This window comes from Zingiber officinale, chromosome 7A (assembly GCF_018446385.1).
Source record: "Zingiber officinale cultivar Zhangliang chromosome 7A, Zo_v1.1, whole genome shotgun sequence".
In the NCBI taxonomy this organism is placed as follows: domain Eukaryota; kingdom Viridiplantae; phylum Streptophyta; class Magnoliopsida; order Zingiberales; family Zingiberaceae; genus Zingiber; species Zingiber officinale.
The window spans coordinates 136,136,209-136,154,755 of NC_055998.1; the positions used below are offsets into that span (position 1 = coordinate 136,136,209).

Below are 18,547 nucleotides of genomic sequence, written 5' to 3' on the forward strand. Positions count from 1 at the left end.
TATTTGAATAAGAACTTTTTTAAAATAAAAAATATATTAATACTATTTTAATGTTTATTTAAAAGACATCTTTTTAATTTTTGTAGGGAGGTTAAAACTGAAAATCTATATTTTTTTAACGACAATTGTCCATGATTTATTTATGTATTTGTTTTTATATTCTGGACTTAACCCTATTAAAAAAGAAAACGAAAAAGAAAAGGGGGAAAAAAATATGATTCACGACCGCTGCTTGCTACTTTATCCTAAGCTTCTGGGTCTTACTTCCTTCATTAGGGCTGGGGTTGGGTCCGCAAGCACAGTAACAAGCACAAGGAGGACGAAGGTGAGCAAAGGAAGAAGGGCCTTGGCCGCAGCGACGATGGCCCTGACTGCCGCCGCCATGGGCTGGGAGGGCGTGGACGATCGTCTTGTGAGGATGGTGACCGAGGCCACTCTTGACCAGGCCCCTGAACGCCGCAGGGTCCGAGACGCCTTTAAGATAATCCAGCTTGGGATCGACCACTGCTTGTTCAAGGTTTTCACTCTCGTTATACTTATCTTCGTTATGGGATTAAAGAGAAGGTTATGTCTGAATTTCGGCACCACATTTGTAGTGCCAGCGAATAAGCAAATTATCCTGGGCGTTCCATCATGGCCCAAGGATTGCTAATTAATAGGAAATTGTGTAAGTTGGCTTTCTTAACTGACTCAAGGATTGCTAATATGTCGTGATGCACACTTAAGTTAGAAAACAATCATAATAGACATAACTTTAAGTGTGCATCACGACAATTAGAAACTCAAGGCTCCCTTTAACTTTAGCTCCCCTTAATCAGGGCATATCTTGAAACCCACATCCTCAAGTTAAGCTACCATAGAGATATTGATTTTTTTTTTTTTGTTAGGATATGTTTACTTGTTGAAATTGTGCAACAATTATGACAAATATATGAAGTATCCCAAAAGAAAAATGAGAGAAACCTTATATATGATCTTGTAAAACCTTATATCATACTTGGTTCTCGCATGATACACCTGATTTTTCGCTAAATAGATGACACTCTAGCTATCACAATACAATTGATTCCATCTTGTTGAACGCTCAATTCTTTGACCAACTCTGTAAGCCATAATATTTTCTTAGCAGCTTCCGCTATTGCCTTGTATTTCAACTCAGTATAGTGCAACTATAGGTTGTACCATAGACTTTCAACAAATGGGTCCTCCCACAAGAGTGAACACATATCCTGTGCTAGACCTTTGGTCATCCAAATCCACTACATAGTCTGCATCTATATATCCCACAACTAAAGATCACTTGCTGAACATGATACCATAGTCTATAGTATTTCTCAAGAATCTAAAAATCCACTTAACTACATCCTAATGTTGGTGGCTAGGATTTGAAAGAAACTTGCTCACTACACTAACAACATACGACAACATATGCCAAATCTGGTATTGTGCAAACCATAACATACTTCAAACACTCCACTCCATTAGTATATGGAACCTTTGATATGTCTTGAACCTCATCATCTATCTTTGAGCATCGTGCAATGGACAGTTTGAAATAATCAGTGTTCGAAATATCGCCCTAGGCGGCCGCCTAGGTGCCGCCTAGGCGCTGTGCGATGACAAACCGTGACGGAAACTAGCCAGGCGGGTGACCTAGGCGGTCCTCGGTGGCCCTCACTGGGCTTCGGCGGCCCTCGCGGGCTTAGGCGGGCTCGGCGGACCTCGATATTTTTGGCATATTTTTAGGCTTTTAATACTAAATCCTAATTTGCACAAGGCTCTTCAACTTCTCTCATCGCCGGCTCTTCGACTTCTCTCATCGCCGGCTCTTCATCTTCTCTCATCGCGGCTTCGGCTTCGTCGCTTCCGGTAAGTTTTTATTTTTGTTTCTCTTAATTTGTTTTGTTTCTGCTATTTTTATTTTGTTTCTCCTCATGATTCGTCATCGCGGCAACTCTCCAGTGGCGCCAAACGTGTCACGGGGTGTCCAGCGCCGCTGGAAGCATCGTCGGACGCGTCCGACGAAGTCCTGCGTTGCTTCCACGACGATATCGGTGTTGCTGGAAGCAGCGTCGGACTTCGCCAGATGCGCCAGAGATGCTTTCGGCGACGCCAGATGCCTCCCGCAAGGCATACGGTGGCGTCCGCACCGTCGCCGCGAGTTTTAACGTTTTGTTACTCTGCATAAATGTTTTTAGGATTTAATAAAATAAAATAATTCCTAACCGGGATAATTTCAATAATAGGGTTCATAAAGCCTAATTAAATTATCCCAATTATATATATATATTTTAAATTTTAAATTTTTATAATAAATATTATTAATTTATATAAACAAATTTAAATATATAAAAATTATATATAAAATTCTAATAAACATAATTAATTTATATAATCAGATTTAAATATATAAATAATATATTTAAAATTAAAATTTTTAATGAATATTATTAATTTAGATAACAGATTTAAAAATTATATTTAAAATTTAAAAATTTCTAATAAATATTATCATTTATCAATTATCAGATTTAAAAATATAAAAATTATATTTAAAATTTAAAAAATTCTAATACATATTAATATTATTAATTTATATAAATCAGATTTTTAAATTTTACATATTATTAATTTATATTAATCAGATTTATAACTATTAAAATTTAAAAAATTCTAATAAATATTATTAATTTATATTAATCAGATTTATAAATATTAAAATTATATTAAAATTTTAAAAATTCTAATAAATATTATTAATTTATATAAATCAGTTTTAAAAATATAAAAATTAAATTAAAATTTAAAAAATTCCAATAAACATTATTAATTCATATAAAACAGATTTAAAAATATTAAAAAATATATTAAAAATATTTTTTTTTAATAAATATCTAATAAATTTTATTAATTAGATTAAGATATATAAAAAAAAATTCTCAGACTTGTTAATGTTATATTTTGTATCATATGGTATAATTTAATTTTATTATCATATTATGTTACTATATATACTTTTTTCAGGTCATCTATTATTATAATGGCAAGCAATCCATCTTCGACAGTGCTGTCACTCAACCCGAATCCGGGATTTTTAGAAGAAAGTTAAATGACATTGGATGGGAGTTTGGGATATTGATTGATCCTAAGAACCTCGACAAAATTAAATGCAAATTATGTGGAAAAACAATGTCGGGGGGAGTGCATAGGATCAAGGAGCACATTGAAAATATACCTGGAAATGTCTCTGGTCGTCAAAAAGCATCTCAAGAAGACAAAAATAAGTGCAAACAGGCTATTTTAGTAGGGAGAAACAGAAAGAAGAACAAAATAATGGAAGAACAAAGTTGTAGAGCAGAAGTGTCTATTTCTCTAGACGAAGAAGGTCTTGAAATTGAAGGGATGGATGGAATTAAAAAAGCTCTTCCACTTGGCCCCATGGATAGATATGCATTAGTAATTGCTCCAGAAAATGTAAGTTCAAGTGCGAGTAAAGTGTTTTGACAAAAAAATATAAATGAAACTCTTTTCAAACAGAGAACTCAACAAGTTCAACAATATGTTAGGAGATGAGTTTATGAAAATGGAATCTCATTCAATACTGTTGATAATGATAGCTTCAAGCAACGAATGGAGGCAGTGGGTCAATTTGGACCAGGATTCAAGCCTCCAACTCAATATCAACTTAGGGAGCCACTGTTGAAAGTCGAAGTTGAAAGAACAAAACAATTGCTGAAGAAACACGAAGAAGAATGAGTGCTCGATCATGACAGATGCATGGAGTGATAGAAAAAGAAGCATCTTAAATTTGTGTGTTAATTGCAAGGAGGTACTACATTTTTAGAGTTTAAGGAGTCTTCAGACGAGGCGCATACAGTTGAACTTATTTTTGAGTATGTTGACAAGTGTGTTGAACAAGTAGGAGCTCAGAATATTGTTCAGATTGTAACAGACAATGCCACCAACAATATGGCTGCAGCTAAATTAATGAGAGAAAAGCGATCTGGGATTTTTTGGAGTTCATGTGCAACTCACACGGTTAATCTCATGCTTGAAAGTATTGACAAACTTCCACGATATAAAAATGTTATTGAGCAAGCCAAGTCTTTTACCATTTTCATCTATGTTCACCATAAGACTTTGTCATTGATGAGAAGTTTCACGAAGAAGAGAGATATAATCTGACTAGGAGTTACCAAATTTGCATCAAATTTCCTCACATTGCAAAGTTTGATTAAAAAAAAGCTAGTTTAAGGACCATGTTTACAAGTGATATGTGGGAGAAATGTAAATGATCAAAAATAAAGGAAAATTGGCATACTCTACAGTGATAAGCATGAGTTTTTGGAATGGTGTCACTTTGTTTGAAAATATTTGCTCCTTTGGTAAGAGTTCTTCGATTGGTAGATGAAGATAGAAAGCCATCGATGGGGTTTCTATATGGGGAGCTTTTTCAAGCTAAATAAGATATCAAGGTGGCTCTGAACAACGTGAAATCAAATTATCAGCCTATCATAGTCATTATTGAGTCAAAAATGAAAAATAGACTTGATACACCATTGCATACCACTGCCTTTTTGTTGAATCCTTATTTTTACTATAAAGATAGTTCTATTGTTCTTTATGAGGATGTCGTGATGGGGATTTTTGAATGCATGGAAATTTTGCATGCCAATGAGTTAAATCTATGAGATACAATTATTAACAAGGAATTTGCAAAATATAGAGATAAGACCGGGTTATTTGGAAAAACATTGGCAGCAAACGCATGAGAAAAAAATGATGATACATTTGATCCATGTGCATGGTGGAGTACATACGGTGCTCACACACCCAACTTGCTAAGGGTGACATTGAGGATACTTTCATTAACTACAAGATCATCTGGGTGTGAAAGAAATTGGAGTACATTTGAAGGAGTAAGTTTTAAACTTTCGGTCTTTAATTAAATTAGCTATATTTTTAACATTTATATTCATATACTAACTATAATATTTACTTTCTTTTTTTTTTTAGATTCATACAAAGAAAAGAAATAGGTTGGATGTCAATAGGTTGAACAATCTAGTATTTGTCCAATTTAATGCTAGATTGTTGAACAAACAAAAAAGAGAAAAAGAAAGAAATGCCGATGTCTTTCTTGCAAAAGATGCTTCAAATGTACAAGGTTGGATGGTGGATGGTTGGGAAGATGATAAAGTTGAACTAGGTTCCGGGCTCACTTAGCAAAGGGTTGATGAAGCAAGTGGAGCAGATGAAAATCTACAACCCCGAAGAAGCTCTAGAGTGAGAGAATTTCATGAAGATGATTTTGCATCTGAAGAAGAAGAGGAGGATCATAATAATGATATTAAGTTTGTGTCCGATGAAGAACAAGTTGTTAAAAATTATGGAGAAGAAGTAGAATAAATATGAGTCTATAAGATATTATTAGTTGTATAATTTTGAACTCATTTTGTTAATGCATGATTTATGTTATTCAACAATTATATTTTGCTTAGTAGTTCACAATGATGTAATCTTGATTTGAACTCTTGCTACTATTTTGATATTTTCTAATGTTTTTCACCACTAAAGTTGTTTTAGCTTATAACAAGATTTTCAAATTCGAGTTGGATATATGTTATATTGTTTACTACATAATCTATGATGACTTACTGCATGTTCTACTGTTCAACTATTTCTTTTGCTCGTATTTACTGAGTCTATTATATTTCCTTTGCACAAAATTGTTAGCTTTCTTTTCTAATTTTTTATTTTTTGGTATTGGAAAGTATGCATTTATGCATACATAGTTAGATCTCCATTGCTATGAAATTGTGTAAGACAACATTCAGATTTGCATATGACATTGTCCACAGTCCACATAAAATAAGGGATACCGAGGAATCCGTCTGGCGGCGCCTAGTCCCCGCCTAGGCGCTGGTCTGCCGCCCGACTAGCGCCTAGCGAATTTTAGAACCTTGTAAATAATGCGCCAACGGTGTATTCACAAATTTTGCATTACCCATGTTAATAGCTTCGCAATATAACTGCATTGAGATACCCATAATCTCCCAACAGGTTTTGTCCCTATGAATTTCCATTCTAACAATTTTTTTGGTTGCACTCAAATCTTACTTTTCAAATTCTTTACTCAATAAAATTTTCAATTTATTAACCTCACTCATGGATTGAAATACCGAGTTGTGTCGCTCAAAATAGGCGATATTTATTATTCCGGCGTGGGATTGCCATCAGTACCTACCGGCACCACAGTCACAAGGCCCACGAGGTCATTATGAGGTTGTGATGGCCTTGTGAGGTCATTGCGAGGCCGATCGTGGCCTTGCGAGATTGCGAAAGGTGTCGCGACTTCACATATGCCCTCAACGCCCCCGCGGAGGGTGCCAGGTCGCGAGATCACGACGGGGATTCATGCACGATGATGTAGAAAAAAAACTTAAGATTAAACTTAAATGTTAAGTTAATAATTTTAATCAATTCCTAGCTATAATATTGATACTCTAAATAGGCTTAATCAAAACCTAATAAAATTATCTCATTAATTATATATATATATATTTTATTTCTGAAAATATATTATAATTTTTTTATTTATTATCATATAGAGGCGTAGCGATCTCATATTTTTTCTTTCATTTTTTAAAAAATTATTTTATTTTAAATTTTTGTATCTTTTAATATTTATTTTTTTAAAAAAAATAGTATATTTATATTTAAAAAATATTGAAACCATATCGGCATGACACGATACGATACCGAAATCGTATCATTCCGGTCATAAATCAAAACTCTGATACGGCTCGAGATTTTAAACCATGACCGCACTCATACTTTTCGCAACAATCAACATATCATCCACATAAAGTAACGATAAAATAAGAGAATCATCATTAAGGTTTTTCACATAAATGTAATAATCATACTCACATCTTTTATAGTCATTATGAATCATGTAGGAGTCAAATCATTGGTACCATTGCACTACTTCAGCCCATAAAGCGATTTTTTTAATTTACACACTAAGTGCTCCTGCCCATGCTAACTAAACCCTTTGGCCGTGTCATCAATTTGTTCCTCCAAATTACCATGGAGAAAAGCTATTTTTAAGTCTATTTGCTCCAACTGCATATCATAATATGCTACCATAGACAACATTGCCTTGATGGAAATATGTCTGATTATAGGAGAAAAAACTCATCATAGTCAATCTCTTTTCTGAGAAACCCTTTGCTACTAGACAAACCTTGAATTTTTCTTCCTTATTTTCTAATACGACTTCTTTTCTCTTATATACCTATTTGCATCCTATAGTCCTCTTCCTTGCTAGAAGTTCCACCAAATCCCATATTTGGTTCTTATGCAAAGACTCTATCTCCTCCACCATAGCAATCATCCATATATTTTTGTCTGAGCTATTGAAAAGTAGTGGGAACTCTACTACTAGTGATAAGTACATAAGAAACCAAGTCCTCAAAACTATACCTGGTGGGTGGTTTCATGGTACGTCTGGTCGTCTTTGTGGTTGTAGTATGATGCTCCTTATTCTTTAAGCTAGCACTGTTCACCTGCACCACATCCTTATTATTGTTGCACTTTTTTGGCAGTTGTTTTTCATCTCCTTGAGTACGTTGTAACATGACTTTTTCATCAAAGATCACTTCTCTACTAATCACTAATTTGTTTACCTTAGGATCCCAAAGCTTAAAGTCTTTCACCCCTTTTTGATAACCTAGAAAAACACATTGTCTAGAATTTGCAGCTAGCTTCAATCTGCCCTTACTAGAAACATGCATGTTAGCTGGACATCCGAACATTCTCAAATTGGAGTAGTCAGTCTTACTACCTATTCACACCTCCTCTAATACTTTCCCATTTAGCGCTATCCTCGGTGATCTATTAATTAAGAAACATGCTATATTCACTGCCTCTGCCAGATGTACTTTGTAAGCCCTACATTCAATTTGACATATCCAGCTTTCTTAATTATCATTCTATTTATTTTATTCCACCATTTTGTTGTGGTGTTAAAGTGTCTTTTGATCCGATGCTACTCACAAAATTTTTGAAATTTTGAATCAGTGTACTCAGTGTCATTATCTAATCTATCAACATTTAATTTTTCTTTCTTTACTTCAATTTTCTACATCTTGAACTTTGTAAAAATTTCTAACTTGTGTCGCATGAAGTCACAATATACATATTTCCTCCACGTGATGCTGATCGGTCTCAGAGATCTGTATGAACATAATTGAATTCCCTTTGTCTTGTGTGACCGTCTTAAATGCATTCCAAGAACACAATAATTGCAAAAATCGAGTTTGCATGTCTTGACACCCTTCAATAAATTTCTTTTATAAAGTTCCATCATTCCACACTATCCCATATATGACCCAGTTGCATATGCCACAAAATTGCATTATTTGATTTGGATTCTACAATGACAACTCCACCTATAATTGTGGTACCTAGCAATTTATAAATGTTTCCAGCTAGTTTTTATTCTTTCATCGCTGTCAGAACACCTTTACTCACTTTCATTACTTCACCTATAAATTTATAACTACAACCATTACAATTTAAAGTGTCCAATGAAATCAGATTCTTCCTTAGGTCCGGTGCATGTCTAACTTCGCATAACGTTCTAACCACACCATCAAATATTTTAATTATGATATTTTCCTATTCCAATAACTTTGCAGGATATATCGTTATCTATCAGAATGGAACTACAATTTACTCACGTGTACATGTCAAACCAATCTTTGTTGGGTGTCATATCATAGGAACATGCTAAATCTGATTTCCAAGTATCTGTCATGTGCTCTAAACTAGATAAAATATAAAGCATATCACCATCATCGCTATTTGAATTTTTTTCATCCACAATATTGACAGTTTTTCTACATTCACTTTCTTTTTTCCTTGGATAATCCCGCTTAATATGCCCCTTTATCCCACACTTGTAACATGTGATCTTCTTCTTTCTCAATTTAGATCGGGCTCTATTGTTATCCAATCCATTTTGAGATTTCTTCTGCCACATTTTTTGTTACCTCTCACCACAAGTTCCTCACTTTGAGAAATCTCATCACTAGCTTTCTTTCAATAATGAAAGCCCAACAGGGCACTTGTGACATCTTCCAACTTGGGAGCCCCCCTAATCAGAGTTATAACTAAATTTTCATACGTAGGAGATGTTGGTAAAGAATTCAGCAACATTAGCACCTTTTTTTCCGATCTTTACATCAACCTGTTTCAAATCGCTTATAATCTGATTGAATATGTTGACTCAGATCTGTGTCCTTTGACATCTTAAGCCCAAATAACTTCTACTTAAGATAAATCTTGTTTGTCAATGATGTGGACATATACCAACTTTCAAATTTCTACCAAACTGTCACTGATGATTCGTCATCCATACATGATACATAGTTAGACAAAGCCTAATAGTTGTCACAACCTGCACTTGTAGTTCCTCTCAATTTATCTTCTCCATTCCTTTTGGTTTCTTTTCGTATAATGCCTTCACCATGCCTTGTTACACTAACAGATCCTTAGCCCTCCTCTGCCATAATCAAATTTCACATATGAAATCCAAGACATGATGACTTGGGCTCTGATACTAATTGTTGAAATCATTTATATGGATATTTTAAGAGTGTTAGCTATTTTATTCGCTAAAATGACATTTTATTCCCTATAATAAGACCAATGATTTATCTCATATATCTAAGTTCATTACACACATCAATCGTGTCATTTGGATATTTTAAGGGTGTTAGCTATTTTTAGAAAACCCTAAGGAAACTATTTGGAAAACAATTTAATTTGTCATTTACATTTCATCCACAACTGATGGCCAACTATTTACACTTCATCAAACTAATTGCCAAATTGAGGAGTTGCCCATTCTTGAGTTTATTTATAATAATTTTGTAAATCATTTTACGGGTAAAAGTCTATTTGGGATCGACTATGGGATTAAAGGTTGTCACTTAATGGATTTGGTATTATATTTATAAGTCATTCCCTTACCTACCACCTTCTACCTTTCAGAGTCAATTGAGAGAGCATATTTGAGAAATGCATCCCTATTTAAGAGAAAATTTGCACTAATGATCTTTATAAAATTCATATAAATTCACATTGTCGAAAAAAGAAATATCATGCAATAGAGTATGCCCTTATTTGCATTTGTGCGTGAGTGGTTTCCAAAATACAACCACAAGAAACTTCATGCTTTCTCTGCTGGTCTTTTCCATATTAAAAAAGAAAATAAGGGCTCTAATGCTTATATTCTTGGTTTAATTTATAAATTAAACATTAGCTTCATTTTCAATATAGAGGATTTAATATCTTATCAAGGGACATTTGTACCTCCTTTATTTATTGATTTGTCCATAAGTTGTACTCTTGCCACTCCGACTCTAGTTCTGCCTCTCTCTCGATGCAATTGACCTATATGATTGAGATGGTCACTGATACATAAGTAACACTAACTTCTTATGGAAGCACTATAAGGTACTTAGTTCACTACACTGGTCTCCTATGTGTTTAAGATACGTCGATTATAGAAAAAAAAAGAGACAATAAAGTCATCTCTTACAGAAACACTCACTGTTTGTCCACTCCGTACTCCATACCTATGCGAGGTGTTGTAGAAATTGACAGAACATCTTGTTCCCTTACTCTATGGAGTTACATTTCTCTTGGTGGGGTAGAATATTGTAGTTAGGTTTTATTTAAAAGATTGTTTAGATTTATTTCAGAGTTCGTATAAATTTTAAAAAAGGTTTGTTAAGATTTATTTGAGAATTTGTTAAAAATTTTAGGTAAGTCTTATTTTTTATGAAGAACCGGTCTCATATTTATAGAAGAGGTTAGGATTCCTTGCGCTGGATCATGTTTGAATTAATAATATTTTCGCTCTTTTGGTGAGTTGAGTTGTTTGTTGTGCTACACCAGGACTTTTAAATTTGGTAAAAGTTTAATGGCTATTTTAGTTTGCTCATTCTTTTAATTTGACAAGTGTATATTGGGATTATTGAGATATTTCTTTTCTGATTTAGGTAGTATTAAGTCTATAAAAGGCATTTGTGTTTATGCATCTTTCAGCTTTCAATTAGTAAAATATTTTACTTTTAGTTTTTGTGTGAGGCTCTTAATTTTGTCCTTTTTTTTAATGATTTGAGGGTTCAATTTTGATGCTAGTTTAGCATTAGGTCCTACGAAAACAAGCACAGTAAAGTATTTTGCTCCTAGCCATCTCCAGTGATTATTTTCTTGATGAAAGGCAACCAATTCCTCAAGCACACCTTCAGGATGATAATAACCACCACATAATAAAATGTCCACATAATAAAGTGACTAAGAGGAATATGAGCATAAAGTATCTTGACATTAGTTAGAATCTGTCTACAAGAGTAGGAACATAAAATATCTCAATATTAGTCACAATATTGTGCAGATTTGGTTGACATTATGACATAGTCAGTAGTGATAATGTTATCCTGGCACTAGATATTTTTTAATTGAGTCCTTATGGTTGTGATTTGTGTGTTTATCATATTACAAATGTGTTATTATTGCTAGGTTTATTGAATAATAATGATCCAGATTGTTACTTTTGTATACCAATCTCCTTGATTCCTAGAATTAAAATAGGAAAAATAGGAGGTAATTAATTTTCCATACTAGTACAATTTTTTTTTAACAAATAAATGTCTTCTGAAGAGTTACGATGTGAACATTCTCTTGCATGGGTTTTAAGTTTAACCATGCAAAGGTGGGTATTCTATGCTAAAATAAATTCTAAAGAAATATTTGAATCACGTAATATTTTACCTAAGACTTAAAACTTGTTTGTTTGTTATGCTTAACACGTGAATCATAGTTTATTGATTACATTAAATGATTTTAGTCTAATTATGCACCACAATAATGTAAAGTAGAGGCCCTGCATTCCAATCCATTCCATTGGAACTACTTGATTCTTTGAATTATTTTTTTTCTGCTTTTCTTTTTTCATTGCAGATTTGATATTTGTGAATTTTAGTTTCATAATTTTTATTGGTTTTGATGCAACTGTGCATTTACCATTTTGGATTGGAAAACTAAACCATTGGTGGGGGAGAGCTCTCACTACTTTGTTTTCCTTCATTGCAGGCCCAATACCTGGGAATTAGAATGGAAGAGGTATTATACTTCCTATTAGCATTACTTTATTACCCATTGCACTCATAACTGTCCCTACTCGGTCATATCGATCTTATTGAAGAACTTTATTTTAGTGCAGCAGTTCAAAATATTTTTAGTTCTTCTTTAGAAGGGCCCTAATGTTAATGGAAAAAGACTGAAAATTTTGCAAGCGCTTAGAAATTTACCTTTTCTTTTCCCCTTTTTAGGCTTGTATAAAATTTTATGGACCAGATTGATACACTTAAGTTTGTTGATACTAATTAATTTTTCCGTATGTAGTCATATGAGGTAAACTCAAGAGGCATTGAGATCTTCAAGAAAAGTTGGTTTCCAGAACATTGTAGATTAAAGGGCCTTGTTTGTTTCTGTCATGGCTATGGAGACACTTGTACATTTTTTTTTGAAGGTGTTTGCTCTACTGCAGACTTCTATATTAGCAAAGAATATGATCCTAAGTTGTGATTTTAGCACACAAATTCATCCTTTTTTCCTAGGGATTTCAAAGAAGATTGCATCAGCTGGATATGGAGTCTTTGCAATGGATTACCCTGGATTTGGTCTTTCTGAAGGACTGCATGGATATATACCAAGTTTTGATTTACTCGTGGATGACGTAATAGAGTGCTTCTCAAGAATTAAAGGTAGGTTGTGCTTTTCCAAGGATTTTTATAGTTCACTTTGTTGATTGACAGGGATTACCACAGTTGTTCTCCCAAGTTAGATCCTTTGAATTTATATCAAAATTTCATGGGGATACAATATTAATCTGATTTATAATCATACTTATTTTCTAATGCTAGTGCATTTACAGCATTATGATGTATGGCCCGAGCCCCACACTTCAGAATTACACTTATTGATGTATGGCCTCACCTTCGGTTTCCAAGTCAAAAAATAAGCCAAGAATTTATACACGCACACATATATATGGATGATAACATAATATCAGCTTCATCTGTCGAAATATTTTGACATTGTCCATTTAACAACTGAAATAGTGAGGACATTTTGGCCTCTTGATGTACTCCCTTATATTGTTTATTTAACTGTTCACATCTATGATCTTCCAGAGAACCCTGAATACCAAGGGCTTCCCAGCTTTCTATTTGGGCAGTCTATGGGTGGGGCGGTTGCCCTGAAAGTGCATTTCAAACAACCTTGTTTTTGGGATGGTGCTATTTTAGTTGCACCAATGTGCAAGGTATTCATGCCTCATTTATTAAATATCTCAGAGGCCTACAATTTCTCACTTATGTAGCATTTTGAATGTTAGATGGCAGACAATGTCGTTCCACCTTGGCCTGTTCAGCAAATTCTAATTTGCATGGCAAAAGTTCTTCCAAGAGTGAAGTTAGTCCCTCAGAAAGATTTAGCTGAGATGGCATTTAAGGATATAAAAAAACGAAAACAGGTTCATTTTCAATTATGATGACCATTGTATAAATAATTCACTTGTGCTATACTTCTAGGAAGAGGTTAATGAGGGCACACCTTTGATGGAGTATACATTTGCTACAGTTAGAACTGGTTTTATCCTTTTTATCTATAACTGATATATAAATCTGTTAGCTTATGTGGTTTGATGCCTTGTTGGATGCAGTGCTCCTATAATGTTATTGCTTACAAGGATAAACCACGGTTGAGAACAGCTTTAGAGATGCTTAAAACTACACAAGAGATTGAACGCCGATTAGAGGAAGTATGTGTTACTTACCTTTTTCTTAAATTTTGGATTCTCAAATAGTGAATCTTGTTGGATTATGTTAAAGTAATTTGTTGTTTCATAAATAGAAAGACTCACCTTGGATGTTTAACTAGAGTAACCTTTGAATATTTTGCATAATTTTCATGGTAATTTTTTAGAAATTGACTCAGCTACAATGTCCACCACCGGAAAACATGAACAAGTCATGGTACAAGTTTTATGCATTCAGTCATTGGCTATTAAAGTACTAAACTAATATCTAAATAAGCCTACTTGTGTAGAAAAATCATTTCATGTGTTGGGTTTGAGCTAATTAATTGAAGTATACTTGCCGACAAATGAAAGGGGTGTATTAAAAAGAAAAATAGTTAAATTGGTCCTTTGCTATCATCAGCTTTTAGGATAAGTGGTTAATTAATTGTATGGCTGAAGCTTAAGAAGTTCTTGTACAAACTAAAATACTGAGAGTTTAATTGAGCTTGGTTTGGGAGTTTAGCTTAACCTTTTTTAGTATGTCATGACCAAAAGTATGAATCACTCACTCCAACTCATTTCTCAGTCAAGAATTATATTCTTTTATTGTTTATATGGATAATATAATATTAGTATGGGTTGACTACACCGGAATTGCACAATTGAAACATTTTCTTCACGATACATGTACTTACTATGCTTGAAGCTTGAAGAAGTTGACATATAAGAAACTAAATCAATAGATCATCCTAGGATTTCAATATTAGATTAGTACCATGATAATGAGAGCCACTAATTGACCCTTAGAAGGCAAACCTTACTTCACCCTAGGTCATGACCAAGGCTACAAGGAGGCAACCTATATTTGATTATTAGGTACTCTTAGGAAGCAACCTTCTTTTCTATAAGAGCAATAGAAAAAGAACAACAATCATGGCGACCGAGCATAGAGGTAAAATATAAAACCATGACCCTAAGAATGTATGAGCTCATTTTGGCTAAGCATTTGATGATTGAGATAGGATGCACACTTGCAGAGTCATTAAAGCTTTACTGCAATAAAGAAACTTGATGCATGTAGTCTCGAATCCTGTGTTTCATGAGAGGACAAAAGTGTGTGTATATATATATAAACAATGATCAGAGTCAGAATGCAATCAAATGAGATCCTTTTATTACTTCTAATAATCAAATAATATATTTAAACCGCTTAAAGGAAATGTTATGGGCTAATTAGACTTGTATGTAAACATATAAGATGTAAGGGGTCTATTTGTAATGTTCCATATCTTCAATAATGGTTATATATAGGTATTAGGTAGAGAGGAATACCTTGGGTTTCAAGGTTGGAATAATTCTCCTCTATCCTAACACAGGCCATGGTTTAAGAAGTGTCCTCTCTATTCACAAAAGGCGAAGCATTAAAGGACTTCAATGCTTTGCAAACTATAGCCAAAGTTGGTTCATACAGAATGGGAAAGATAGAAAAGATTAAAGATCTCCTAGCCGTTTGTTGCTTACCGACAACAGTAGCCTTTTCCACCTGTGCCTTCTTTTTGTGGAAACAGATCCCCATTGGCTGTGATGGTTGGTTGGGTCACGCCAATTGCACTTTTTGAGTAATAGATCTGTATTACTAAAATCCTATAAGAAAGGCAATTACCAGCTAGATATGAAATGTCAAGCCTTAACCAGTTTTACATATTACACTACTCCTTAGTGGCTACTATAAATTGTTCCAGTTATTGATTATCACAGCCTTGGCGCAACGGTAAAGTTGTTGCCATGTGACCAAAAGGTCATGGGTTCGAATCCTGGAAACAGCCTCTTGCAAAAAACAGGGTAAGGCTGCGTACAATGGATCCTTCCCCGGGATCCCGCATGGCGGGAGCTTCATGCACCGGGCTGCCCTTTTTATTGATTATCACACAATTGTTAAGTTGGATTTTGCATTTTTTTGTTGTATAATAAAAACTAATTCTAAGGTTTCAAAACTTTGGAAAAGCTATCCAACATGTGTGTGACCTGGAGTATGAAATTATGCATGAGAGCTCATTGGAATTGAGTTAGGAGTAAGAAATCTTTTTCTTTTTGGCTATATGTTGGACGGTCTGGGATTCTTGTTGGTTTTGATTTTCCGTGTTTTTTTATTGAGATACGGGGGAAACATTCTTCTTGTTCCTGATCAATAGCAATTCCGATGAAGTACAGTCTAACCTCTTTTATATTATTGTATGTGAAAAATTGTGTGTTCAATCTTTAGAGGAAAGGTAATCATTTTGGTGACAGAAATTTGTAACTCTGTCCAAGGACCAAAATATCATATAACTAAGTGTTGATTTCTTGGTTTTTGTTTGAATGCTTAGTAGTTTTCCAATATGTAATTCTCATTTAAATATGGCCTTCACTAGCAAACTGACATATGTTTGGTTTTTCAAACTTCCAATATCCTGTTTCTTCCTGAGGTTGCCAACGTTTATTAGAGAATGCTAAATTTTTACCACGGAAACTATGCCGGAAGGTTTCCTAAAGCTTAGGTAGGCAAATGCATATCCTTGTGCTGACTGTTAAATGACACCTGTCCAATTAATTATACTGAAACTGAGGCTTGAGAAAAATGCCTTATTCCTCATAGTCAAAATAATGCAGTATGTCACCGACATGATTCATCTTTAGTTTATCTTATGTTGTTTTTTATTTGGAGTGGATGATGTAAAAGGGAAATGATAGTTTAGGTGTAGAGAAAGAAGAGAGAGATCGTGTGCTAATTTATTTACACTATTTCTCTTATCTTGTTTATTCGATGAAGTTAAATGAAGTGAAATATTCTTGCTTATCTAAGACAATGAACCGTGTAAATGAAATAGAGATGGTTGCAATTAAATTTTTCCTCTTTCTTTCTACGTAAACAAGAGAAATGGATTACATGATTTTGTTTCCTTCATTTTTTTTATATCTATCTGTCCATGTAAACAAAATGTTATTCTTTCCCATTGGAAATGGGTGTCAAACACAGTTTTTTCCTCAGCCGGGAGGTTGCACAGATGTTTGAACCTTTTAAGCACAATTTATAAAAATGTTAGTTTCTTTGTTGAGACCAAGTTACGTTCCTTTCCAGGTTTCCCTCCCCATGATAATTCTACATGGTGAGGCTGATGTTGTAACAGAACCTTCGGTGAGCAAGGCTCTGTATGAAAAGGCAAGTAGCTCAGACAAAAAAATGCACTTGTATGAAGGTGCATATCATTCAATCCTAGAAGGTGAATCAGATGAGATGATCTTTAAAGTTCTTGATGATATTATATCTTGGCTGGAGGAACAGTGCCGTAAAAGATACACTGAAAGTTCATAATATAATATGATCCCTGTCACTGTCTTTCTTTTCGTGCCAAATATATTTTTAAGTCAATTTCTTTATTATGAGTATGAAAAGGTTGTCATCTGCAACTTGTATGTTGCATTTAGGTGCTTTATTTTATGATTGTGATAAACGGCTATTCCAAGTTAATTGTATCATTCTCATTCATAGATGGTGTTTTTGCTTCCATATGAATTACTGATCTATTTCTCAAATATTATTGTGACATAACTTTTATCCTTTTTTTTAAAAGCTGATTGAGTTAAGTGTATTGGGGTTGAGCGGAAGAAATGAATTATTTAAAAACATTTTATATTTTAAAGCCTATTCAAGTTATTATTAGTGTTTATATTTAATATTGTTTCATTGTAGATTGTGTAGAATCATATATAGCCCGCTAGAGGCTGGTGGAATAAATGCTGCCTAATTATTGATGAAGCCTTGCACAATACAAACTCAAATTCAAGGTTGGTGGCAAATATATTTGTGATGATTAGAGTGTTAAAAACATAGTCAAAATATAAAAGAAAATAACACACGAATACTCACACCTTTCTCAGACTATTCGGCTTAAATAATTACACACTTAACAACGAAACAAATAAATTTATTTGGTTTGCAATAAGAATATTGTTATTCTAAGGGAAGTAGGTTTACTATGAAGATCTCCTTTTCGAACAAAACGTTGGAGGTAGAGAAGCCTTGTACACGAAAATAAAGTTCGGAGATGAAAAACAAAATGAAAATCGAAGTATAGAAGTATGTTGTTCCAAACTATTGAGACCAAACCTCTATTTATAACCTGTTAGTCGAATTTGACTGTTTGTTGATGTGGCATAATCTGGGCAGCCCCAGAGTGGCAAAGTCTATCTCCACGTAACGACCTTCGTAACGGTGCGAAGATAACTTTTTATCCACTCTTGGGCGCTTGGACCCGCTCCGGCGCTCTGACAGCTGCTAACGTGGACCCAACAATGATCCACTCGACGAGGTGCCTTGGTTGGCACCAAAGTGGTATAGGCGCCCAGACCAGTTAGCTATGTGCTCACCGTTCGGTGCCTTCTCCGATCGCTAGCTCCTCCGATCGCTTAGGGCGATTCTCCGACCTTCTCTCCTCGAGCAGTCTTTCGTTTCGACTTCTAGTCCCTCAGAAATGTTGCACGCTTCCTTCTCATCCGTCAACATACTCTTCCACAGCACCTCGTCCTTCAGACGCACCGAGCCCGTCGACTCTCTCTCGTGTCATCCTTCTCGCTAGCTGTGTCTTTCGCTCGACTTCTTGTTCTCCTAAGTTCTTACATACTTAG

General features: G+C 34.3%; 1 protein-coding gene across 1 annotated transcript; it reads left to right on the forward strand.

Moving 5' to 3' along the window:
- Positions 1 to 206: 206 nt before the first annotated feature.
- LOC122002735 (caffeoylshikimate esterase-like) lies at positions 207 to 17,431 on the forward strand. The gene is made up of 8 exons (XM_042558019.1): positions 207 to 517; positions 12,172 to 12,201; positions 12,484 to 12,610; positions 12,699 to 12,845; positions 13,275 to 13,405; positions 13,478 to 13,615; positions 13,805 to 13,903; positions 17,001 to 17,431. Exons 1-8 carry the CDS (start codon positions 215 to 217, stop codon positions 17,232 to 17,234), a joined length of 1,209 nt encoding a protein of 402 aa, XP_042413953.1. The 5' UTR covers positions 207 to 214; the 3' UTR covers positions 17,235 to 17,431.
- Positions 17,432 to 18,547: the final 1,116 nt, after the last annotated feature.